This window comes from Ostrea edulis, chromosome 10 (genome assembly GCF_947568905.1).
Source record: "Ostrea edulis chromosome 10, xbOstEdul1.1, whole genome shotgun sequence".
In the NCBI taxonomy this organism is placed as follows: domain Eukaryota; kingdom Metazoa; phylum Mollusca; class Bivalvia; order Ostreida; family Ostreidae; genus Ostrea; species Ostrea edulis.
In genome coordinates, this window is record NC_079173.1 from 44,493,990 (window position 1) to 44,521,600 (window position 27,611).

The 27,611-nt window shown below is 37.3% G+C and overlaps 2 protein-coding genes across 2 annotated transcripts in view; one reads left to right on the top strand and one right to left on the bottom strand.

Annotated features, from left to right (window-relative positions):
* Positions 1-232, bottom strand: part of LOC125666198 (transmembrane protein 98-like) — a 31,725-nt gene extending 31,493 nt beyond the window's left edge. Inside the window, exon 1 of the mRNA XM_048899314.2 lies at positions 97-232. The gene's annotated coding sequence lies outside the window, so the exon portion shown is untranslated. The remainder of the gene's footprint in view (positions 1-96) is intronic.
* LOC125666199 (uncharacterized) overlaps positions 219-27,611 on the top strand; it is a 58,683-nt gene continuing 31,290 nt past the window's right edge. The window contains exons 1-6 of the mRNA XM_056151463.1: positions 219-511; positions 6,196-6,279; positions 11,444-11,577; positions 13,995-14,120; positions 15,691-15,889; positions 26,735-27,257. Coding sequence (XP_056007438.1) covers positions 6,205-6,279; positions 11,444-11,577; positions 13,995-14,120; positions 15,691-15,889; positions 26,735-27,257 — 1,057 coding nt within the window. The 5' untranslated portion in view covers positions 219-511; positions 6,196-6,204. The remainder of the gene's footprint in view (positions 512-6,195; positions 6,280-11,443; positions 11,578-13,994; positions 14,121-15,690; positions 15,890-26,734; positions 27,258-27,611) is intronic.

The following is a 27,611-nucleotide window of genomic DNA, read 5'->3' on the forward strand; positions in this document are numbered from 1 at the left end:
ACTTCATTCATTTCTCTTGGTGAATTCACACCCACTCCACATTTACTCCCTCTAAATCTACATAGACAGTTGTCACAAATGTTTTTTTAAACTTACATGTGCGTGACACAGTTTTCCTGGACACAGGTAAAAACAATGTAAACGATATCAAAACAACACCTGCTGTAAATTCTGGCGATAATGGCGAGTGTTTGTTTAATCTCTCATGCGCTTGACATAGTTACACTCTCACTTCTCCCTTTCAAACGCATATCTAACCCTTGCATATGTTTACGTTCTTATAGTCTCCAAGAGGAAAGTTTTTTCTGATTAAAATTCGAATTGTATTTATTTTTAATTTTGAAAACGTTCTCAAGAATGAACTTGTTCTCTTTTATCTTGATTTTTCACATTTGAAATATACTTGCTGGCAAAAGAAACAGATTAGATGTACAGTTTTTATTCGAGACTAATGAGAAAACGAAAGGCGTCTGCTAAAAAGGGTGATTTTTAGAGATCTTCATGATTTAAGGTAAAGTTAGTACGATAAGCATAACTCCGGTATTTTAAAGTATCAATGTAAACATTCCAACATGTTTTATGTATTACTATTAATTTGTTTTCTCGTGTCTGCACTCTGCATTGCCTTTTGCTACAGGCACTGCATGAAATTAAGTTAAGCAAGAAATGATTAGTTTTTATTATGCTTCATTTTCATTAAATTCCAGTGATAGCAGTAGATTCAGTTAAAGTGTTAGATTAGAAAGAGAGGGGCATTAGGTAGGGGTGTTGTTTATTCTCATTTTTAACATAACAAGGAGAAAATGCAACGGACCAGACAGGGATTTGAACCCGGGTCCCCTGAATGTCTAGTCAGGTGCACTACCAACTGAGCTATCTGGCCACTGGTGATCGAACCTGGCTGACTGCTACATTCCTCCCTCCTTAAATTATCTTTGTCCTTGAAGACATCATTACCCAGGATCTTAATCCCCTGGCAGATATTTTCACCTGTCAGTTCTAGGGGGTGATATGGCACAGGAAGATTAGACAGCCGACCAGTCTATAACTTCCCTTACATATGTAGATATTATATTTAATACTATACATGTAATTGCTAGGTGGCCCTTCCTGAATCGAAAAAGGTCCATAGACTGATTAGACTCATATACCAAGGCTATGCGGGAAGTCAGTGATTTTTCTACATTTTCAACAAGGCTTTCGAATTGGAAAAAATTGTAGACATTTCAGTCGAATTGGGAAAAATCAATTTTATCGTAAATAAGCTTTAAAATCATATCAAACAATATATTATCTTTAATTTACACATCTAATTTTCTTTAATCTTGTAAAATTTTCATCTCTTCTATCCAAATCATCATTCCCATAACTCTTATATATATACAGTAAAATATCCGTATCTCGAATATGGTTTATCTCGAATACCCCGCTTGAGTCGAATTCGACCGCCGGTCCCGGTCGTTTTCCCTATATAAATGATTTTAAAAACTTCTGATATTTCGAACACGGTAATCTTGAATACTCCGCTTATGTCGAAGTATTTTCAAGGTCCCATACCCTAAATTCACCTGGTTTATCTCGAAGTGTAGTCAATTTTCTGCTCTGCTTACCATACCTGGCGTCGTTAAGTCACACATTCATACCTGCGGCTATACATTAATTATAGTTAATGACCGCTAATCGACGCTCGCCTTTTCCGAGTAGACCCAGGTCACAATAAATGGCTCAACAGCTTGGGTGATTAGTGAAGCCTTTCAACATTATGGATAAAGTTCACCGCCAATTATGAACTAACACACCCGATTCCAGGGATGGTGGTTTGAATGACACACGCTCTATCATTAACATGTGGGTTAGATAAACGCACAAAATCGTCGAAGTACGCTTGAAGGTAATGCTCTCAATAACAATAATGCATTTAATAATACACGCTTCATCATTAAAACTAGTACAGAGAAAACATGAAAAAAAATTTAATAAACATTTAAAAGTTTGGTTTTTCTTTTTGAATCCGTCTTTTTTGTTTCTTACGTGATAGGTTCTTTCATTACAACGCAATAACTACATCCCAGTCAAGCCTGGACATCAGTAAACTTAAAGTAAGCATACAGGCACGATCATCTTAATTTTGAAACACATTGTGAATTCAATTGGATGTTTATATATATTTAAACAAAACTATAAGAAACGGAAACGGGGTTTTTGTTTATAATGCAAATATCATACTATGCATCAAATATCCTCCTTCAAAAAATTATCAAAGATCGATTTTGGATATCTCGAACCCCCGGATTTCTTGAAATTTTTTCGAGGTCCCTCTGACTTCGAGATATTTTACTGTAATTCACATCGAATGTTTATTTTTTTTCAAATACATTTTCCTTTCATAATTCTATTATTGGAAAAAATGCAAGCAAAATTGGGAAAAAAATTGGCAATTTTTAGGAGGGGAAAGGGCCGAAATTCGGACCCAAAATCATGAAAATGGGCCTTAAAAAATTACTGGAAGTTGAAAACAAATATGAGTCGGCTTCCCCAGCCATTATTATACAAATTAGAGTTAAGTCCATTAGAAATACTAAAACTTCTACGGGTTCTGTTAATGAAGTTATTTCCAGAATCATAAGTCATTGACAATCGATGTTAGAAATTTATAATCGATTGTTGCTGTATGCGGCCTTCAGCTATGATTTTTCGATAGTCGTCGACTATCGTAACAACACTACTCGGGGTCCCCAGAATCGCCAGTCAAGTGCTCTCCCAACTGAGCTATCTGGTCACCGGGTTCAAATCCTGGTCTGGTCTCTTGCATTTTCTTCCTTACTGTTACATTTGGTGCTACAGACCACTCAGGATTTGCAGGTGAGACTTGAAGTCCCAGGGATTTTTTTATCCCTCGAATGCAGGGGCCAGGGCCCTCAAGTTTGGGAAAAACAGCAATATTTGATTAAAATTGGAAAATTTGTTTCATACAAATAAATAAGAAAAACAAGCAAAAAGTTAACCATTTAATATTTTATTATCAATGTGGCTGGCTTAAACAAGCCTTAATTTCCGGTTTTGGCAAAAAAGAACTGTCACAATTTTTTTGCAACAGAGTGGCACTGATGTTGGATGGCCCCTCATGGCATATTCTCATCAAAGCATCCATCATTTGGGAATTTTTAGAAATCATTTTGGGGAAAACACCTGCTTTTCAACATTGGGAATGGCCTATGGGGTCGAATTTCGGCCCTCTACAGGCCCTTAAAAAATCTCTGAATCCTGCTGGGACAAAAAGAATCTAGGTTGTTGTCTTCAAATGTGAAGACATTTAGGGAGGGAGGAATGTAGCGGTCAGTCGGGTTCGATCACCGGTGGCTAAATAGTTCAGTTGGTAGAGCACTTGACAGGAGATTCAGGGGACCCGGGTTCGAATCCAAGTCTGATCCATTGCATTTTCTCCCTTCCTGTTACATTACTGCTGGAGCCGAAACGGATTGCAACAAACCGTTATCGATCGCATCACCATGCCAGCTTTATTTATTTTTTTTACCTTATATTTCTCCAGTTTAGAAGTTTCAAACAATAATTGGAATATATTTCACATGTGGATGGGAACTACTCATTTTTTATAGAAAGGGAAAATGTTCCCATTCACCAGTAGTAAAAGGAACGGATAAATCCCTGCAGCCATTGTGATATACATAGTTCATTAAATATGAATGCCTGGCTGTCCTTTAAAATGTCCATTCTCAAGTGAGACATCATCAGATTTTGCAAATTCAGTCCTGTATTTAGATTTATGATTAAGGAACATCAGTTTTTGTTGGAATTGAAGATTTGTAAAACATTAGCTGTCATATTGGCACCAAAGATTTGATTCAATGAAATTTGCTTTATAATATATATTTCAATGATAACACCAGTATTTAATTATTCCAAACACTAATTAACCTCAAAGGAAGCACATATTATTTTGGTAATTATATAATTGCAAGATAATAATCATGATAATTCTTCCTTATATTTCTTTACACTAAAAGTAGTTTTCTGATGTCAAGTTTTATTAGTTATTTCTATGAATATAATGAATGTTGAATGATAAATTAAGTTTCTAAATATCGAATCCAAGGACAATAACTCTGTTTTCATTGATTTCTTCATCAAGTCTGTTATGTGATAGATTTCCTTATTTTCACAGACATTTTTGTATATTTTTGTAAAAAAACAGTTTCATGAAATTGTTATGAATGCTAAACCATTTTTCATGAATTTTTTATTATGTTGTTTAAGGAGGAATGCTACACCAGAGAAATTTGATATGAATGAAAAACGGAGGATATATGTACAACGATATTTTTAAATTGAAAATGTTCAAATTTATTTTATTTAGTCAAAAATGCAGTTTTAGTAGAAAGTGATCTGGAAAAAAAATTAAAATCTGCTGGACTCAAATCCACAGTTCAACAGTCAATGTGTGTTGAACCTGCTGAGCTCTTCATGCAGTTAGGCAATAATTTTTTTAAGGAACAGGCAAATATTGCTGATATTTATATTTCATTCATGTTTTAAAAGGAAGTCGGCCATTATGACGATTTGGAGTACCTCCTTAAGCACAATTGCAGTCTTCTGACAAAGATATAGATATATGATTCTTTTTATGTTAATTAGTTTATATAGATCTCACAACTTAATTAAAACATGTAATGATTTATATGTATTTTATTTGATAATTTATTAGTTTTAACTCTTGAAAATAAATGTAAATGAATACAATTGTTCTTTTATCAGATGATAATTAATGTGAATATGGAGAATTTTACCTTAAGAAACAAATTTCATTTTTGAAAATACCTGAGGCACCCAGGGTTTTCAATAAATTTAGAAGTAGCAGGTGAAATTAGAAAAAGAAAAATAGGAGGAGAAATATTTTAGTGCTGAAGGTGCAAACTGCTAGAGTTGGGAGGTCGTGGGAGGCACTGCTATAGTTAGGAGGTCGTGGGAGGCTCTGCTAGAGTTAGGAGGTCGTGGGAGGCACGGCTAGAGTTAGGAGGTCATGGGAGGCACGGCTAGAGTTAAGAGGTCGTGGGAGGCTCTGCTAGGGTTAGGAGGTGGGAGGCTCTGCTAGAGTTAGGAGGTCGTGGGAGGCACTGCTAGAGTTAGGAGGTCGTGGGAGGCTTTGCTAGAGTTGGGAGGTTGTGGGAGGCTCTGCTAGAGTTAGGAGGTCGTGGAAGGCACGGCTAGAGGTGGGAGGCATGACTAGAGTTAGGAGGTCGTGGGAGGTTCTGCTCGAGTTGGGAGGTCGTAGGAGGCTCTGCTAGAGTTAGGCGGTCGTGGGAGGCACTGCTAGAGTTAGGTCGTGGGAGGCATTTCCTTGTTTTTAGGCACTTCTAGCATTGATTTATCATTTGTGTAAAATGTCAGCAAAATGTGTTGATTCACATGAAAAGAAAGAAAAGAGGAGAGCTTGGGAAGTTGCTTATCCTGAAGTTTATGACAATTGATGTGTGTGTTTTATTACTTTTTGTGCTAGATAGTATATTCTCAAGCCTGGTTAATTTACAAGGGTTATAATCAATAACTTCAACATGCAGACAAAAACTGCTGAATAGAATACCACTGTTTCAGAGTGAGACTATACTAGTGTGTGTTAGGAATCATGGAGAGGGGGATGTGTGTGCAATGTGTGTGTTATGTGTGTGTTTTGTGTGTGTTTTGAATCATGGAGAGGGGGATGTGTGTGTTATGTGTGTGTTTTGTGTGTGTTTTGAATCATGGAGAGGGGGATGTGTGTGTTATGAATCATGAAGAGGGAGATGTGTGTGTTATGTGTGTGTTATGAATCATGAAGAGGGTTGTGTGTATGTTATGAATCATGAAGAGGGAGATGTGTGTGTTATGAATCATGGGGAGGGGGTTAAAACTTAAATAACCAACAGTGTCGTGGCCTTTTCAGTGCTTTTATAAATTTCTTTACTGGCCTTGTATCTTCTCAGATCCAACACTTTAAGAAAGTAGGGTGTTGTTGGGTTTTCGTGCTTTTATATTTATATATATCTACCGGTGTATACACACACACACACTTAAAAGCTCTAGACACTTTCTAGAAATATTTCGACCATGTTACCGGTCTTCTTCAGTCGTGTTTATCTGTCATAGCAACATTATAATGCAAGCAATGTATAATTATATATATATATATTATTTTTTCAGATATTTGGTATGAGCAGCTCACAGCCAAAATCACCCAGTCTGGAGCCACCAGATGCCCAACACTTGTCTGAACAAAAGCACCAGGTTTATAACAATTAATTCCAATTTTATACGAATATGTTTATTATATATGTGCCCTAATGTATTCATTGTGTGTGATATAAACATTTGACTCGTGGCTCACTGATGAGTCTTTAGCTTAACTCGGAGCAATTATGGCTTAAGGGAGCTTGTTCTGATCAAAATTTACATTATAAGCTATGTAAATGTGGTAACTTATTTCTTCTTGAGATATGATACTTCGTTATGTACAGAATGTCTGTGTGGTAACTTATTTCTCGGTGAGATTATAATGATGCTTTGTTATATATGTGTGGTAACTTATTTCTCAGTGAGATTATAATGATCTTTGTTATATATGTGTGGTAACTTATTTCTTGGTGAGATTATAATGATCTTTGTTATATATGTGTGGTAACTTATTTCTTGGTGAGATTATAATGATGCTTTGTTATATATGTGTGGTAACTTATTTCTCGTTCTGAGATATGATACTTTGTTATGTATGTGTGGTAACTTATTTCTCGTTGAGATTATAATGATGCTTTGTTATATATGTGTGGTAACTTATTACTCAGTGAGATTATAATGATGCTTTGTTATATATGTGTGGTAACTTATTACTCGTTGAGATTATAATGATGCTTTGTTATATATGTGTGGTAACTTATTACTCAGTGAGATATAATGATGCTTCGTTATATATGTGTGGTAACTTATTTCTCGTTGAAATTATAATGATGCTTTGTTATATGTGTTTGGTAACTTATTTCTCGTTGAGATATGATGCTTTGTTATATATGTGTGGTAACTTATTTTTCGTTGAGATATGATGCTTTGTTATATATGTGTGGTAACTTATTTCTCAGTGAGATTATAATGATGCTTTGTTATGTATGTGTGGTAACTTATTTCTCAGTGAGATTATAATGATGCTTTGTTATGTATGTGTGGTAACTTATTACTCAGTGAGATATAATGATGCTTTGTTATATATGTGTGGTAACTTATTACTCAGTGAGATATAATGATGCTTTGTTATATATGTGTGGTAACTTATTTCTCGTTGAGATATGATGCTTTGTTATATATGTGTGGTAACTTATTTCTCGTTGAGATATGATGCTTAGTTATATATGTGTGGTAACTTATTTCTCGTTGAGATATGATGCTTTGTTATATATGTGTGGTAACTTATTTCTTGGTGAGATTATAATGATACTTTGTTATGTATGTGTGGTAACTTATTTCTCGTTGAGATATGATGCTTTGTTATGTAAATGTGTGGTAACTTATTACTCAGTGAGATATAATGATGCTTTGTTATGTAAATGTGTGGTAACTTATTTCTCAGTGAGATTATAATGATGCTTCGTTATATATGTGTGGTAACTTATTTCTCAGTGAGATATGATACTTCGTTATGTATGTGTGGTAACTTATTTCTCGTTGAGATATGATACTTCGTTATGACACAGATAACAACATATGACTGACTCATTAAAGATTATAACACTTTGATGTGACACTTTGATGTGACACTTTGATACAACACTTGCAACTGATTGATTGTTTAACGTCCCGTCGAGAATTTTTCACTCATATTGAGACGTCACCAGCTGTAGGTGAAGTACCACAGATATATAGACCTATGCTTTGAGCACTCGGGGCCGTAGCAGTGAGGGATTTTTAATGCGCCAGTGCCTGCACTGACATGGGACCTCTGTTTTTAAAGGGACTGATTCACGATTTCCCCTCAAATTTTGTTTTCCACTTCAAATGATCAAAATCTATAGTCTAATATGTTAATAGAAGGTTTCACAAAAAAATTAAGGTTATTCATCAAGACTTTTAAATGATACGTTTTACTTAAAGTATACTTGAAATGTGATAATTATCTAATAAACTGGGATCAATAACCATTTATTTTGAAAACTTCGTAAACAATAACACACTTCAATCTTTGTTTTCAAAACAAATAATAAGCTCATTATAGAGAGTTTATTATTTGTTTTGAAAACAAAGATTGAAGTGTGTTATTGTTTACGAAGTTTTCAAAATAAATGGTTATTGATCCCAGTTTATTAGATAATTATCACATTTCAAGTATACTTTAAGTAAAACGTATCATTTAAAAGTTAAAATTTGTGATTGTACAAAATGAAGATGCTTTAAATTACAAAAATTAACGTTTCACTGGTTTGTTTGTTTACAGAAAAAGACTTGAGTTTTTGTTTACATAACACAGAATCAAAGCTAAGATACTGCTCTTATCCTTGCATTCAGACGGTCCAAATTTTGGTTGTCAACATTAAACGAGTTATATTTTTATTTTTTAACATAAAAAATGATAAACATTTCTTTCAAAAAACGTGAACCAGTCCCTTTAAGGTCATATCCGGAGGACCTGTAATTCTCACTTCTAAATGCCCTGCATTTGGTGAAGAAGCAATGAATTATACCATTTTGATATAACACTTAGATATAACACTTTGATGTACACACTTTGATTGATTGATTTTATCTTGCGTAACATCTCACTCGAGAATTTTTCACTCATATCACTCGAGAATTTTTCACTCATATGGGAACAGCCGCAGTGGCCGAGAGGTTTGAGCGTTCGCCCCGCATGTGGAAGGCCGGGGTTCGAATCCCGGCCGCGACAGACCTAAGTCGTTAAAACAGGTAGTGACAGTTCCATCTCCGGATGACCTTAAAAACGGATGACCCGTGTCACAGTAGGTGTGGCACGCTAAAGAACCATGGCCATAAGTGCCAAACATAGGCCTAAATTTGAAACCCTTCACCGGTCTTGGTGACGTCTCCATATGAGTAAAAAATCCTCGAGCGTCTCGAGACGTTAAACAAAATACAGTGGAACCCCGTTATTACGTTCCCCCTTTATTACGTTAGTCCGCATATTACGTTGGAATTTCAAAGCACAAAACCATTTCTTAACAAACCTATATAAAATAGACCTCGTTATTACGTTGTCCTAAAATGCCGGGACTCGGTATTACGTTGTAAATATTCCGACAAAAACATAATAAACCCCTAATTATTCAATAGAGATTCTCAAAATAATAAGCCATTCACACCTTGACTGCCTGAGGCAGTCACCACGTAAATTTCCTGGTCTGTTTGGGGATTAGAGACGCTTGACTGATCACGCTTCGATAGATCTAGCGACATCAATACAGGTGAATACCCCGTATCGAAGCCAGTGATAAACAATTAAATAATGTTTATTTAGAAATTGTACTCTATGAAATTTACTTCATTTTTCATATTTTGATAATCAAAGAAATAATTTCTCAACCACCTGCGTGTTCAGCATAGTGTGATTACCTTCGCTATTAAAACTCTATTCACGGACAGCTTTGGTACCAAACAAGAAAGACAAAATTTATCGTAGCAATGTTTCAACCGCTTGGGTAACTGCTTGGACATAGGTGACTAAAGGTGTTCAATTAAAAAAATTGTTTGTTGTTTGGACATGCAGCTTGGGTGTTCGTAAATCTCGTCCATACATACACCAATCTATTGGCCGATTTGTGCACGGCATTTACCTCAGTGAATACTTTAAAATCCCTTGATGCGCACATGATTTTAGTGCCATCATTTAGCGTTATAAATGAAATCTTCGTGCATCATTATATATTTTTTTTTATGTGGATTGCGCTTAAATTGTTCTCCGTGCATGTTTATCGTTGGTGAGAAGTGTGCAAGTGTTGTGTATCATGTGCGTTTTGTGTGTATAGTTTTGTTGTTTTTTGGGTGGGATTTTTTTTATTGTGTTGTGTATTGTGTAACTAGAGAACTTAATAAAAACGATGTTTTGTTATTTTTTAATTCGAATGATGAATACGAACCGGAACGAGTTATTGAGAGAAATTTACATGAACGCATTGTTTTAAAGTTGAACAAAATGGCGGTCCAAACGAATGCAGAAAAAGCAACGTTTATCAAAACATCCTTATGTATCCTACACCGAAATAAAGAAAAGGGATAAGAACATGAAGAATTACGGACATTAAAGATAAGATGTAAATAAAACAAAGTATCATAGTCTTTTAAACAAAGAAACAGTGAAGATATATTCACACACCCCTTCACGGAGTACCAACGGACGATATACAATTTCCAAATGATATTTTTAACGGATTTCACTGGGAACGTTTATTACGTTGCCCCCGGTGTTATGTTATTTTATCGTGACAAAATGGAAAACATAATAACGGGGTTCCACTGTACAATCAATCAATCAATCACTCATATGGAGACGTCACCAAGACTGGTGAAGGACTTCAAATTTAGGCCTATGCTTGGCGCTTACGGCCATTGAGCAGTAAGGGTTCTTTAGCGTGCCACACCTACTGTGACAAGGGTCATCCGTTTTTAAGGTCATCTCCAAGGACCCGTGACATTCACACTTGATGCTGAGCATTTGGCGATGGAATTCCATCGCCAAACACTCGGCATCAGGTGTGAATGTCACACTTTGATATTACACTTTGATATAACACTTTGATATACTACATTTATACGATACATTGATATGACTTTAATATCGTAAAGTTGACTAAAATCAACGTGGAATTTTTGTCTTTAAATATGATTTTGATATGATGCTTTGACAGGACACTTTGATGTGATACATTGACATGGCACTTTGGTATGATACATTGATATCACACTTTGGCAGGACACATTGATATGATACATTGATATATGACAATTTGATGTAATACATTGATATATGACACTTTGACTTGACACATTGATATGATACATTTTTGTATGACACTTTGACCTGACACATTGATATGATACATTTATGTATGACACTTTGACTTGACACATTGATATGATACATTTATGTATGACACTTTGACTTGACACATTGATATGATACATTTATGTATGACACTTTGACTTGACACATTGATATGATACATTTATGTATGACACTTTGACTTGACACATTGATATGATACATTTATGTATGACACTTTGACTTGACACATTGATATGATACATTTATGTATGACACTTTGACCTGACACATTGATATGATACATTTTTGTATGACACTTTGACTTGACACATTGATATGATACATTTATGTATGACACTTTGACTTGACACATTGATATGATACATTGATATATGACATGTATGTCTTTAGGTTGAAAACTTCACATGGATTCAGTGTGACAGTGTTAAGTGCCAGAAATGGAGGAAGGTTCTGACCTTGGATGTGGACGACCTTGATGACATGAAGTGGTTCTGTAACATGAACTCTGACCCAATGTTTAACAGGTAATTTGTGTATTAAATAAAGGTGAGTACAATCTTGTAAACTAAATATCAAGTGTGGTTTTCCTTCATCTTTTGAAAATATTTAGTTTTTTTGATTTAACTGGTAATTTACTGAACTTGTATTTTTATTTTTTTTAAATGTTTTATGCTCACCTGAGATAAAGGCTTCTCTATACTTTTATTCTATTGTCCATGGGATATATTGATAATTCGACACACAATTTTTCTCTAACTATATTGTATCAACTATATAATTCTATATTCCTTAATAAGTGTATATTTGTATACTTGTATACTCTATAATAACTGTATATTTGTATACTCTATAACTGTATATTTGTATACTCTATACAGGGTTGGAAATTATAGCCCGCGCGACCGCCCGAGACGATCTGTTTCTCAGGCGGATGGGAACAAAACTTTAGATGACAGTCCGGTGGTCGGGCTAATTTAAATAGCCAGTTCCTATTTTTAAACCGATAATTTCTATTTTTAAGTTGTTTTTTTTACCTCATTCACAAAAATGTACAGACGCTATCCGTTGTTAGTCTCGTTCAACCAGACACTCGGCTGTCTCCGTAAATCTCCGATGAGCAGCGGAAAAAGCAGAGCGTCTGGTTGCACGAGACTAATCCGTTGTTAGATTAGGTATCGTTGTGAATAAGGTACATGTAAGATGTAGGAATTGTAATATATTCGTTCATTGGTCTGTCTGAATGTTATAGCCAATCAGCGTTCGCAGTACAAATTACGTTCGGCATTATTACAAACGTGCGAGTGCGAGATCCGCGAGATGATGCGAAAGTTTACATGATTATGACATTGTTAGCAGGCTTATAAAAGAGGATTTATACATATGAATAGTTTAATGTTTAAGCATGCAAAACTTAAAAATTGCATCCTTTGCAGATTGGGTAATGGCATTATGCTTAGATATTGTTTCAAATACTTTGTAAAAGGTGAAAATTTCCAGGGGCCTGTGTTAGAAATATTAATATTAAGCTTTATTCATAGTACATTCATAATAATGAATATTTTTTATCAGGGCTGGCAGATTTTGAGCAGGGCTGGTAACTTTTAAAAGTAGTCAGCCCTGTGACTGACTGCTTTTTTCAGTGAATTTCCAACCCTGCTCTATATTAACTGTACATTTGTATACTCTATAATAACTGTATATTTGTATACTCTATAACTGTATATTTGTATACTCTATAATAACTGTATATTTGTATACTCTATAATAACTGTATATTTGTATACTCTATAATAACTGTATATTTGTATACTCTATGATAACTGTATATTTGTATACTCTATAATAACTGTATATTTGTATACTCTATAATAATTGTATATTTGTATACTCTATAATAATTGTATATTTGTATACTCTATAACTGTATATTTGTATACTCTATAATAACTGTATATTTGTATACTCTATAACTGTATATTTGTATACTCTATAACTGTATATTTGTATATTCTATAATAACTGTATATTTGTATACTCTATAATAACTGTATATTTGTATACTCTATAATAATTGTATATTTGTATACTCTATAACTGTATGTTTGTATACTCTATAACTGTATATTTGTATACTCTATAATAATTGTATATTTGTATACTCTATAACTGTATATTTGTATACTCTATAATAACTGTATATTTGTATACTCTATAATAACTGTATATTTGTATACTCTATAACTGTATATTTGTATACTCTATAACTGTATATTTGTATACTCTATAACTGTATATTTGTATACTCTATAATAACTGTATATTTGTATACTCTATAATAACTGTATATTTGTATACTCTATAATAACTGTATATTTGTATACACTATAATACCTGTATATATACTCTATAATAACTGTATATTTTTATACGCCTGTCTTAAGACGGGACGTATTATGGTATGGCGTTCATGTCCGTCCGTCTGTCCGTCCGCCTGTTAGCTTTTTCGTGTCCAACCCGTAACTTAAATACTACAAGGCCTAGAATCATCAAACTTTGTCTGTAGATACATCTTGGGTAGAAGGTGTGTCTCACATTAAAACCAGGTCACTGTGACTTTTCATTAAGAAGATATGGCCATATATGGAAAAAACTTGTCCGGCTCATAACTTGAAAACTATTAGACCTAGAATCACCAAAATTGGTCAACTAATGCATCTTAGGTAGAAGGTGTGTCCTACTTTAAGGTCACTGTGACATTTAATTAAGGTGATATTAAAGAAAATGTTTTAATGGGTACAATCTATACTGTTAACAATATGTGACGGGCGTATCATGTGCCGTGGCGGTGCACTTTATTATACTCTATAATAACGGTATATTTTTAGCTGTGATGTAATAACGGTGTATTTTTAGCTGTGATGTAATAATGGTATATTTTTAGCTGTGATGTGGCAGAGGAAGACTATACAGCTTATGACAGACTGGCGAAAAAACTGGGCTACAAATACGTCTTCTCCTGTTTACCTGTCGGGACTCTGGTCTGGGCCAAGACACCTGGATATTGTAGGTAAATTATTATAAGACACCTGGGTATTATAGGTCAATGATTATAACACACTTGAATATTGTAGGGAAATGATTATGATGCATCTGGATATTGTAGGTCAATGATTATAACACACCAGGATATTGTAGGTAAATGATTATAAGACACATAGATATTGTAGGTAAATGATTATAACACACCTGGATATTGTAGGTAAATGATTATAACACACCTGGATATTGTAGGTAAATGATTATAACACACCTGGATATTGTAGGTAAATGATTATAACACACCTGGATATTGTAGGTAAATGATTATAATATACCTGGATATTGTAGGTAAATGATTATAAGACACATAGATGTTGTAGGTAAATAATTATAACACACCTGGATATTGTAGGTAAATAATTATAACACACCTGGATATTGTAGGTAAATGATTATAACACACCTGGATATTGTAGGTAAATGATTATAATATACCTGGATATTGTAGGTAAATGATTATAAGACATAAATGTTGTAGGTAAATAATTATAACACACCTGGATATTGTCGATAAATGATTATAACACACCTGGATATTGTAGGTAAATGATTAGAACACACCTGGATATTGTAGGTAAATGATTATAAGACACATAGATATTGTAGGTAAATGATTATAACACACCTGGATATTGTAGGTCAATGATTATAACACACCTGGATATTGTAGGTAAATGATTATAAGACACATAGATACTGCAGGTAAATGATTGTAACACACCTGGATATTGTAGGTAAATGATTTATATATGGTCTAATTTTATAAGATTTTTAAATGTGAAGTATTTTAGACTGATAAACTCTACACGTAGTCTTTTTATTTCTAATGTCAGAAATGCAAACAACAATTAACATTAGTTAGATACTAGCTAGTTATCGACTTACATACATATGTAGATGTTGGCACTAGGGGGTCATTTTTAGGGATGAAACCGGAGTACCCAGAGGAAACCCACCTGTCTGAGCGGGTGACCACCACCTCTCACATACAACCACTGCTGATCATGGGGATCAAACCTGCAGCGGTAAGAACCACTATGTACATAAGTGCCACAAATTCTGCTGACCTAAACATCACTATGAAGGTGTCCTGTATGTGTCACATGTGTGTCACATATTACCTAAACATCACTACGTGTAGGTGAAGTCAAATTCTGCTGACTGTAGGTCACATTGATCTATCAGGTGGCCGGGTATCGTGACTGTAGATCCGGAGTTTGACTGGGATATCTATGAGGTGGCCGGCTATCGTGACTGTAGATCCGGAGTTTGACTGGGATATCTATGAGGTGGCCGGCTATCGTGACTGTAGATCCGGAGTTTGATTGGGATATCTATGAGGTGGCCGGCTATCGTGACTGTAGATCCGGAGTTTGACTGGGATATCTATGAGGTGGCCGGCTATCGTGACTGTAGATCCGGAGTTTGACTGGGATATCTATGAAGTGGCCGGCTATCGTGACTGTAGATCCGGAGTTTGACTGGGATATCTTTCAGGTGGCCGGGTATCGTGACTGTAGATCCCATTGATCTTTCAGGTGGCCGGCTATCGTGACTGTAGATCCGGAGTTTGACTATCATTATGAAGTGGACCATGACGGATTCCCGTGTAGATACCACGTGGAGTACTTAGGGAGGCCTCACTGTCACGCCTGGGTACCCTCCAAACACGCCACGCAGTACGGGTATAAAGGGGACACGCCACGAGTGTACCAGGAAAATTCTCATCATGTCAAGGTAGGGGAGGGGAGTGTGATAAGCTTTTGTTTTACAGTTCAATAAAATGGGCGCTCGTTCTTATAAACAAACGTCATGTTTTTGAACACAGTTCTGAGAGCTGGGCTCTATGAAAATACAAAGTGGTATCCAGTGAACAAAATATTTTTAATTCACTTATTTCTAAGATGTTTATTTCTAAAGCAAATAAGTTAAAGGATCAAAAATTGTGTCCATGCCATTTTTTAAAACAACTCACGTGAAGACCACAGATTTGGCATACACAGGGGTGATAGCCATTAGTCTTTTATACAGAGTTATTTCCCTTGTTAGCTCTTCTGGCGTGCGGTGTGCGTCAACTTGGAAAAAGGGCTATATCTCAAGAACCCCATGGCCAATTTTTGTCAAATTTGTCACAGGGTATTCTTGGCCCAAGGGCTTTCATTTGTACTAAAACTAGGGTTGTGACCCTTTAACAAGGGGAGATAATTAGGAAAATACAAACAAAAGTAGTGGTTGCTAAAAAATCTTCTCAAGAACCACTGGGAAAATTATCACCAAACTTATGCATAAGGATAAGGATAGGTTGTAGATAAAAAAAATTGTTCAAGGCATCATCCTGGGGCTAAGGGTGTGGTCTCAAGGTCACTTCAAAGTTGACCTTAAATTTTGTTTTGTTAAAACTTTGATATTTTGCTTAGTATAGGGACTAGTATCATCACATTTTGTCAGTTGATGCATCTTAGGACCTAATATCATGTTGTCTCAAAAGTAGGTCATGGTGACCTACTTTTTGAATTTCGCAGGTAATTATTATTAAATGGATTTTGATGCATATTTTGGACAGTTTTGAGCCTATGATCATCAAAAGTTGCCAGTTGATGGATCATGGGACCTTGAAGTGTGTCATGTTAAAAGTATGTCACCATGGCCTACTTTCTGTATTTTATGGCTAATCATTTATGAATACATTTTAGGTTGTTATTTCAGATACCGAGAGGTTTAGAATCATCAAACTTTGTAAGTTGATGCGTCTAGAGGCCTGGAAACATATTTATAAAAAAAAGTAGGTCACAGTGACCTACTTTTTGAATTTTGCAGACATTCAAATTTCACATTTGCAATTTTAGGTGCATATTTTGGACACAGTCACACTATGAAAGCTAGGATCACCAAACTTTGTCAGTTGATGCATCTTGAGTAGTTTGTTGACCAAAAAGTAGGTCACCGTGACCTACTTTTGGAATTTGATGTTTATATCATTTAATAACTTTTAAAGTGATGACTTATCAACGATGCTGATTGGTTGAAAAATTCGTTTGATTTCTCTGTCAAAATTTTGTTCGGAGTTCATCTGCACTAAGCACGCGGGACTACTTTTCTTTGGAATGCGTCTTCCCCATTCTAATTCTAGCGCTATTTACAGAATGGGATTTCCACACAAGCATTTATAGAACGACATGCATTCGTTTGATTTTTGTTTTTCATTGCTATAAAAAATAAGCACAACTAAAGATATGAATAAAATACAAATTAATTTAAAGAAAGAACATACATAAGCGATGACGTGACAGAATAGTCAACTTGATGACGTAGACCACTTACTGGTAGAAGTAGATAGATTACACGAGTTCCCGGTATGAATCATCTGCTTTACGAGATCGATAACATGACGGAGCAAGTGGCGACTTCTGATCTGGTAAATATTAATGAAATTGAACTGCGTTATATGGGGCTCAGTCAACGAGTGCATTTTAGATGTAGAGGTGTTGAACTTTTTACTTGATATTGAAATGGAGCCGAGTTGCATTCCACCGTTCCAACGACACAACCAGTTTTCAACGTCAGCCTCCAACACAATGCAGCATAAATCCAGTCACCACTCGTTATCTTCCTTTATATTTAATTCAGCTTTTAACCATTGCACCTTTAATTTGGCGTATAATCCATTTAAATCTGTACAGTAACGGTTCCTGACCTAAACGCACAGCCATGCCGTTTTGTTATTGTGTCATTCTTACATATATGTATTCCTACGCGCCATTTCAAAAACGTTAATTCAAGCTTTTTGATGGGAGAAACTATTTGTTTTTCTATCTTAAAAACATAATTAAATGATAAGAAATAAAACTTATAATTCTTTGTTTGATGCATGTATCAAACGAAACGTTGGACGGAAAACTTTTTCATCAATACGCTACGCGCTAAAATAAAAAATGGCTGGCGAAGCTGAATCACCCGATAAGGTTGAATATTGTTTAACATCCCTCTTGAGAATCTTTCACTCATATGGAGACGTCACCATTGCCGGTGAAGGGCTTCAGAATTTAGGCCTTAATGCTCGGCGCTTACAGTCTTTGAGCAGGGAGGGATCTTTATCGGGCCACACCTGCTGTGACACGGGGCCTCAGATTTTTGCCTCTTACAACAAGCAAGGGGTACTGAGGCTTTATTGTAACCCAAATCCCTTAAGAACTACAACAAAAGTTGAGAGATCTATCCCCAAACCGGGCAATCTAATTAAAATTAGATCTTATGATCTGCTCATCTGTACTATCGCTATAGTAGAGGAGCGAATCATAGGATCTAATTTTAAAATGTATTCCGGGAAAACAAAATCAAAAGTTTGGGGTTATTAACTTCAAATTTCTAATGGTTTTATTCTAATTGATTTAATATTTAGGGTAAAAAATAAAGTAAATTTAATACATTTATGCCATAAACTTGAAATGAATAAGATTTGATTATTTTTTTATTAATCAATCGAAAAGGTGCATCCGATTAATCTGATCATCGATTAAATTCTTTTTCCCGATTGCCCATCACTACTTGTGTGTGATGTACTTGTGTGCAGTGCTCCAAGTCACATCTGCTATCAGGTTGCAAAATGGCGACCTAGAAATATTTCTGGTCGCCATTTTCATATTTCTAGTCGCCATGTTCAAAATTTTTACTTGCCATGGTAGAAGATTCTGTAAATAAGACCTACAAGTTTTTTTTTAATTTGAATATCTTTCAAGAAAAAAATCTACACCCATGTATGTGTTTTGTTTGTTTTATTTTTAAACTGAATAGAAATGTGCTGTGAAACATGCTAGATGCTAGCAAGTCAAGTATTTACTCTGGCAAAAGTTGTATTGCATTGGGCCATCCTGTATATTTTATATTTTACAGTACGCTTTTGGGGGGAAATCCCAGTGTTCCACACAAGGATTTGCTTTAAAGTCCTCAATAAGTGGGCCTTGACTGCTTATAAGAATAAGGGCTTCTACTTTTGTTGGATCTTTTGCTGAACAATCAGTACCAGCATCAATAAGAACACTACATCCCGAGTTTGTAATTGTCTGTGAAAATTAGCAGCAACAGTCGCTCCGTTCGACTTACTGCTAATAATGCAGTCACGGACAACGATATGTCTCTTACTGTTACCGTGAATAGTCACACTTACACATTTGAAAAATGTACACCAGGTCGTGGTGAAATCGGACAGTGGGCATCCAGAAATGGTGGAGGTTGCTGGCTGATTGACCTCAAAACATTTTGCAATCACTGTATATCAACCATGAAAATTCCTTCAGCCATTAGGACTGGGGTTCTTCCTTTACTTTTACATTTTTCTTCAGATACAGCTACATCATCTTTAAATGCAGAACTTTATTCGTGTGATTCTTGAATTTCTTTGTTACATGTACTAGGCCGAGGCTTCTACTTTTTACTACTGATGAATCCAAATTGCTTTAACCCTGGTTTTATCGCCATCTTGATTGCTTTCAAACACTGTTTTGACTAAGACTGAAAAATAGTTATTCAGACTTCCGATCCCGATTACAAAGTTTTACTGGATGCCCAATATTTTTGCACTCGCAAAAATGCGACTGAGATATAATCTCTTGTCGCAAAATCGATTTTTGGTCGCAAATGCGACCGTTTTACTCGCAACTTGGAGCACTGGTGTGTGATGTACTTGTGTGTAAAACTTATACGGTACCAATTTTGATGCACCAGATGCGCATTTCGACAAATAATGTCTCTTCAGTGATGCTCAACCGAAATCTTTGAAATCCGAAATAACTATGAAGTTTTAGAGCTAAATATAGCCAAAAACAGCGTGCCAAAAAAGTGGAGCCAAATTCGTCCAAGGATAAGAGCTATGCATGAGGGAGATAATCCTTAATTTTGAAATGAATTTCTAAATTTTGTAACAGCAATTAAATATGCATCCGTATTTTCAAGCTAGTAACGAAGTACTTAGCTACTGGGCTGTAGAGACCCTCGGGGACTAACAGTCCACCAGCAGAGGCCTCGACCCAGGGGTCATAATGTAAAACTTATACGGTACCAATTTTGATGCACCAGATGCGCATTTCGACAAATAATGTCTCTGTGTGTGTTGTACTTGTGTGTGTGTTGTACGTGTGTGTGTGTTGTACTTGTGTGTGTGGTACTTGTGTGTGTGTTGTACTTGTGTGTGTGGTACTTGTGTGTGTGTTGTACGTGTGTGTGTGTGATGTACTTGTGTGTGTGTGTTGTACTTGTGTGTGTGTTGTACGTGTGTGTGTGGTATTTGTGTGTGTGTGTTGTACTTGTGTGTGTGTTGTACTTGTGTGTGTGGTACTTGTGTGTGTGTGTGGTACTTGTGTGTGTGTGATGTACTTGTGTGTGTGTGATGTACTTGTGTGTGTGTGTTGTACTTGTGTGTGTGGTACTTGTGTGTGTGTGTGGTACTTGTGTGTGTGGTACTTGTGTGTGTGTGTTGTACGTGTGTGTGTGTGTGATGTACTTGTGTGTGTGTGTGGTACTTGTGTGTGTGTGTGGTACTTGTGTGTGTGTGTTGTACTTGTGTGTGTGTGTTGTACTTGTGTGTGTGTGTGTTGTACTTGTGTGTGTGGTACTTGTGTGTGTGTGTGTGTGTGTGTGTGATGTACTTGTGTGTGTGTGATGTACTTGTGTGTGTGTGTGGTACTTGTGTGTGTGTGTTGTACTTGTGTGTGTGGTACTTGTGTGTGTGTGTGTGTGTGTGTGTGTGATGTACTTGTGTGTGTGTGTTGTACTTGTGTGTGTGTGTGATGTACTTGTGTGTGTGTGATGTACTTGTGTGTGTGTGTGTGTGTGTGATGTACTTGTGTGTGTGTTGTACTTGTGTGTGTTGTACGTGTGTGTGTGTGATGTACTTGTGTGTGTGGTACTTGTGTGTGTGTTGTACTTGTGTGTGTGTGTGATGTACTTGTGTGTGTGTGTGTGTGTGTGATGTACTTGTGTGTGTGGTACTTGTGTGTGTGTTGTACGTGTGTGTGTGATGTACTTGTGTGTGTGTGTGTGTTGTACTTGTGTGTGTGTTGTACTTGTGTGTGTGTTGTACGTGTGTGTGTGTGTTGTACTTGTGTGTGTGTTGTACGTGTGTGTGTGTGTTGTACTTGTGTGTGTGTGATGTACTTGTGTGTGTGTGATGTACTTGTGTGTGTGTGATGTACTTGTGTGTGTGTGTTGTACTTGTGTGTGTGTGATGTACTTGTGTGTGTGTGTGTTGTACTTGTGTGTGTGTGTTGTACTTGTGTGTGATGTACTTGTGTGTGTGTGATGTACTTGTGTGTGTGTGATGTACTTGTGTGTGTGTGATATACTTGTGTGTGTGTGTGTGTGTGTGGTACTTGTGTGTGTGTGTGTGTGTGTGGTACTTGTGTGTGTGTGTGTGTGTTGTACTTGTGTGTGTGTGTTGTACTTGTGTGTGTGGTACTTGTGTGTGTGTGATGTACTTGTGTGTGTGTGATGTACTTGTGTGTGTGTGATATACTTGTGTGTGTGTGTTGTACTTGTGTGTGTGTGTTGTACTTGTGTGTGTGTGTTGTACTTGTGTGTGTGTGTTGTACTTGTGTGTGTGGTACTTGTGTGTGTGTGTGTGTGTGTGTGTGTGTGTGTGTGTGTGTGTGTGATGTACTTGTGTGTGTGTGATGTACTTGTGTGTGTGTGTGGTACTTGTGTGTGTGTGTTGTACTTGTGTGTGTGTGTGGTACTTGTGTGTGTGTGTGTGTGTGTGATGTACTTGTGTGTGTGTTGTACTTGTGTGTGTTGTACTTGTGTGTGTGTGATGTACTTGTGTGTGTGTGATGTACTTGTGTGTGTGTGTGTGTGTGTGTGTGTGATGTACTTGTGTGTGTGTTGTACTTGTGTGTGTTGTACGTGTGTGTGTGATGTACTTGTGTGTGTGTGTTGTACTTGTGTGTGTGTTGTACGTGTGTGTGTGTGTGTTGTACTTGTGTGTGTGTGTTGTACTTGTGTGTGTTGTACTTGTGTGTGTGTGTTGTACGTGTGTGTGTGTGTGATGTACTTGTGTGTGTGTGTTGTACTTGTGTGTGTGTGTGTGTGATGTACTTGTGTGTGTGTGATGTACTTGTGTGTGTGTGTTGTACTTGTGTGTGTGTGTGATGTACTTGTGTGTGTGTGTTGTACTTGTGTGTGTGTGATGTACTTGTGTGTGTGTGTGTTGTACTTGTGTGTGTGTGTGTGTGATGTACTTGTGTGTGTGTGATATACTTGTGTGTGTGTGTTGTACTTGTGTGTGTGTGTTGTACGTGTGTGTGTGATGTACTTGTGTGTGTGTGTTGTACTTGTGTGTGTGTTGTACTTGTGTGTGTGTGATGTACTTGTGTGTGTGTGTTGTACTTGTGTGTGTGGTACTTGTGTGTGTGTGTGGTACTTGTGTGTGTGGTACTTGTGTGTGTGTGTTGTACGTGTGTGTGTGTGTGATGTACTTGTGTGTGTGTGTGGTACTTGTGTGTGTGTGTTGTACTTGTGTGTGTGTGTTGTACTTGTGTGTGTGTGATGTACTTGTGTGTGTGGTACTTGTGTGTGTGTGTGTGTGTGTGTGTGATGTACTTGTGTGTGTGTGATGTACTTGTGTGTGTGTGTGGTACTTGTGTGTGTGTGTTGTACTTGTGTGTGTGGTACTTGTGTGTGTGTGTGTGTGTGTGTGATGTACTTGTGTGTGTGTGTTGTACTTGTGTGTGTTGTACTTGTGTGTGTGTGATGTACTTGTGTGTGTGTGATGTACTTGTGTGTGTGTGTGTGTGATGTACTTGTGTGTGTGTTGTACTTGTGTGTGTTGTACTTGTGTGTGTGTGTTGTACGTGTGTGTGTGTGATATACTTGTGTGTGTGTGTGTGTTGTACTTGTGTGTGTTGTACTTGTGTGTGTGTGTTGTACGTGTGTGTGTGTGTGTGTGTGATGTACTTGTGTGTGTGTGTTGTACTTGTGTGTGTGTGTGTGTGTGTGTGTGTGATGTACTTGTGTGTGTGTTGTACTTGTGTGTGTGTGTGTGTGTGTGTGATGTACTTGTGTGTGTGTGATGTACTTGTGTGTGTGTGTGTTGTACTTGTGTGTGTGTGTGTGTGATGTACTTGTGTGTGTGTGATGTACTTGTGTGTGTGTGTTGTACTTGTGTGTGTGTGATGTACTTGTGTGTGTGTGTGTTGTACTTGTGTGTGTGTGTGTGTGATGTACTTGTGTGTGTGTGATATACTTGTGTGTGTGTGATGTACTTGTGTGTGTGTGATGTACTTGTGTGTGTGTGTTGTACTTGTGTGTGTGTGATGTACTTGTGTGTGTGTTGTACTTGTGTGTGTGGTACTTGTGTGTGTGATGTACTTGTGTGTGTGTGTGATGTACTTGTGTGTGTGTGTTGTACTTGTGTGTGTGTGTGATGTACTTGTGTGTGTGTGTGTTGTACTTGTGTGTGTGTGTGTTGTACTTGTGTGTGTGATGTACTTGTGTGTGTGTTGTACTTGTGTGTGTGTGTGATGTACTTGTGTGTGTGTGTGTGTGTGTTGTACTTGTGTGTGTGGTACTTGTGTGTGTGATGTACTTGTGTGTGTGTGTTGTACTTGTGTGTGTTGTACGTGTGTGTGTGATGTACTTGTGTGTGTGTGTTGTACTTGTGTGTGTGTTGTACGTGTGTGTGTGTGTTGTACTTGTGTGTGTGTGTTGTACGTGTGTGTGTGTGCTGTACTTGTGTGTGTGATGTACTTGTGTGTGTGTGTTGTACTTGTGTGTGTTGTACGTGTGTGTGTGATGTACTTGTGTGTGTGTGTTGTACTTGTGTGTGTTGTACGTGTGTGTGTGATGTACTTGTGTGTGTGTGTTGTACTTGTGTGTGTGTTGTACGTGTGTGTGTGTGTGTTGTACTTGTGTGTGTGTGTGATGTACTTGTGTGTGTGTTGTACGTGTGTGTGTGTGTTGTACTTGTGTGTGTGTGTGTTGTACTTGTGTGTGTGGTACTTGTGTGTGTGTGTTCTACTTGTGTGTGTGATGTACTTGTGTGTGTGTGTTGTACATGTGTGTGTGTGATGTACTTGTGTGTGTGTGTTGTACTTGTGTGTGTGTGTGGTACTTGTGTGTGTGGTACTTGTGTGTGTGTGTTGTACTTGTGTGTGTGTGTGTGTGTTGTACTTGTGTGTGTGATGTACTTGTGTGTGTGTGATGTACTTGTGTGTGTGTGATGAACTTGTGTGTGTGTGATGTACTTGTGTGTGTGTGATGTACTTGTGTGTGTGTGTGTTGTACTTGTGTGTGTGTGTTGTACTTGTGTGTGTGTGTTGTACTTGTGTGTGTGTGGTACGTGTGTGTGTGTGTTGTACTTGTGTGTGTGTGTTGTACTTGTGTGTGTGTGTGTTGTACTTGTGTGTGTGTGATGTACTTGTGTGTGTGTGTTGTACTTGTGTGTGTGTGTGTGTGATGTACTTGTGTGTGTGTGTTGTACTTGTGTGTGTGTGTGGTACTTGTGTGTGTGTGTTGTACTTGTGTGTGTGTGTGTGTGGTACTTGTGTGTGTGGTACTTGTGTGTGTGATGTACTTGTGTGTGTGTGATGTACTTGTGTGTGTGTGTGTGTGTTGTACTTGTGTGTGTGTGTTGTTCTTGTGTGTGTGTGATGTACTTGTGTGTGTGTGTTGTACTTGTGTGTGTGGTACTTGTGTGTGTGATGTACTTGTGTGTGTGTGATGTACTTGTGTGTGTGTGTTGTACTTGTGTGTGTGTGATGTACTTGTGTGTGTGTGTTGTACTTGTGTGTGTGTGATGTACTTGTTTGTGTGTGTGTGTGGTACTTGTGTGTGTGTTGTACTTGTGTGTGTGTGATGTACTTGTGTGTGTGTTGTACTTGTGTGTGTGTGATGTACTTGTGTGTGTGTGTTGTACTTGTGTGTGTGTGATGTACTTGTGTGTGTGTGTGTGTGTGGTACTTGTGTGTGTGTTGTACTTGTGTGTGTGTGATGTACTTGTGTGTGTGTGTGTGTGGTACTTGTGTGTGTGTGATGTACTTGTGTGTGTGTGTGTGTGGTACTTGTGTGTGTGTGATGTACTTGTGTGTGTGTGTTGTACTTGTGTGTGTGTGATGTACTTGTGTGTGTGTGTGTGTGGTACTTGTGTGTGTGTTGTACTTGTGTGTGTGTGTTGTACTTGTGTGTGTGTGATGTACTTGTGTGTGTGTGATATACTTGTGTGTGTGTGTTGTACTTGTGTGTGTGTGTGTGTGTGATGTACTTGTGTGTGTGTGTGTGTGTTGTACGTGTGTGTGTGATGTACTTGTGTGTGTGTGTGTGATGTACTTGTGTGTGTTGTACTTGTGTGTGTGTGATGTACTTGTGTATGTGTGATGTACTTGTGTGTGTGTGATGTACTTGTGTGTGATGTACTTGTGTGTGTGTGATGTACTTGTGTGTGATGTACTTGTGTGTGTGTGTGGTACTTGTGTGTGTGTTGTACTTGTGTGTGTGGTACTTGTGTGTGTGTTGTACTTGTGTGTGTGTGATGTACTTGTGTGTGTGTGTTGTATGTGTGTGTGTGATGTACTTGTGTGTGTGTGTGTGTGATGTACTTGTGTGTGTTGTACTTGTGTGTGTGTGTGTGTGTGTGTGTGTTGTACTTGTGTGTGTGTGTGGTACTTGTGTGTGTGTGATGTACTTGTGTGTGTGATGTACGTGTGTGTGTGTGATGTACTTGTGTGTGTGTGTGTGTGGTACTTGTGTGTGTGTTGTACTTGTGTGTGTGTGATGTACTTGTGTGTGTTGTACTTGTGTGTGTTGTACGTGTGTGTGTGTGTGATGTACTTGTGTGTGTGTGTTGTACGTGTGTGTGTGATGTACTTGTGTGTGTGGTACTTGTGTGTGTGTGTTTGTGTGTGGTACTTGTGTGTGTGTGGTTCAAGTCACAGTGTATCCTGTATAATTGCTCATTTTTTTTTTTCATATATTTTTCTGTTGTTAAAAAAAGCAGTTTGTAAATATATTCATTTCATGATTTTGTAGTTGACCTACGATGGTATACATGGTCAGTGATTTCCATCCGACCTCGAGCTTTGATCTTGTCCCATGTGGAATTTACTGACTATGTGTAAACCAATTATTAGATCTACTACAATCCAAGTAAATAATAATATAGGATTATAAATCCACACTGTTCTTTGTTCAGTTGAGCAGAAAACTTTAAAAGTCAGAGCTTTATTGATTGAAGTTGGTCTGCTGGCTGTTGATCAGTTAACACTGCCCATTTCCATCTTCTCAAGAATCTCAGAGCCGATTTCAACCAAACTTTATAACACAAATCATCCTTGAGTGAAGGGAGTTTGTGTTTCTTGAAATAAAGGTCCATGCACCCCCTTACACAGGGAACACTTAGAAAGTGAAGAGGACTGCAGAGAAAATCCAGAATTCATTGTTTACAAGAATATATGTATTTTATATCCAAATTCTACACAAGAATCTGGGTTCCTTAATCAATTTTGAAGTTTAAGTCTTGGGCTTTTTGGGACAGCGAGGAGTGCAGATTCTGAAATGCTGAGAATTTCTGATGTTAACTGTAACCTTCCTGTTTCTTAGAACTTATCAATAAAGAGTAGAAGAAAAAGAAAGAAGAAGCTGGCATTACAGAAGAAGACCCAGAAACTGGACTGCTACAAAAAAAGTTCTGTGATGGAGGCCATCCAGGAGGCAGATCTATTGCTTCCCCTAACTTCACAGCAGAGACTGGACACCGCATGTAAATTCAAGGGGAGTAACTCTCTGACTGCCCCTACATCAGGAAAAAGGCTGGAAACTGCATGTAAATCCAAAGGGAGTAACTCACTGATCGCCCCTACATCAGGGAAAAGATTGGAAACCACGTGTAAATTCAAGGGAAGCAACTCTCTGTCTGCCCCTACATCAGGGAAAAGACAGGAAACTGCATGTAAATCCAAGGGGAGTAACTCACTGATCACCCCCACATTACAGCCAAGATTGGACACTGCATGTAAATTCAAGGGAAGCAAATCACTGCCAGCCCCCACATTAGGGAAGAGACTGGAAACCGCATGTAAATTCAAAGGGAACAAGTCCCTACGGGTAGAGGTTCCAATTCAAGGTTAGAGTCAATATGGTTAGCATTTAATTATCTTTTCATACACCTGTTGTCAGACGGGACATATTATGTTATGGTGCTGTCCGTCCGTGTGTCCGTCCGAGGTCATGTTTTCAGGATTTTTTTCTGTAATGGATGCTTGTACAGTGCTGAAGTTTGGTCACAAATTCTCCCTCAAGAAGCATAAGAGTGAGTTTGCATTTCAGCTGGATTGGTGCATCGTGACCTACTTCAGGACTAAAAGTAGGTCAAACAGTTTTTCAGACTTTTTTTTGTTACGTATACAGATATTGTCCTGAAATTTAGTCACTAGCTTCCTCTCGGAGGAATACAAGTTCAAAGTGCGTTTCAGTTGGA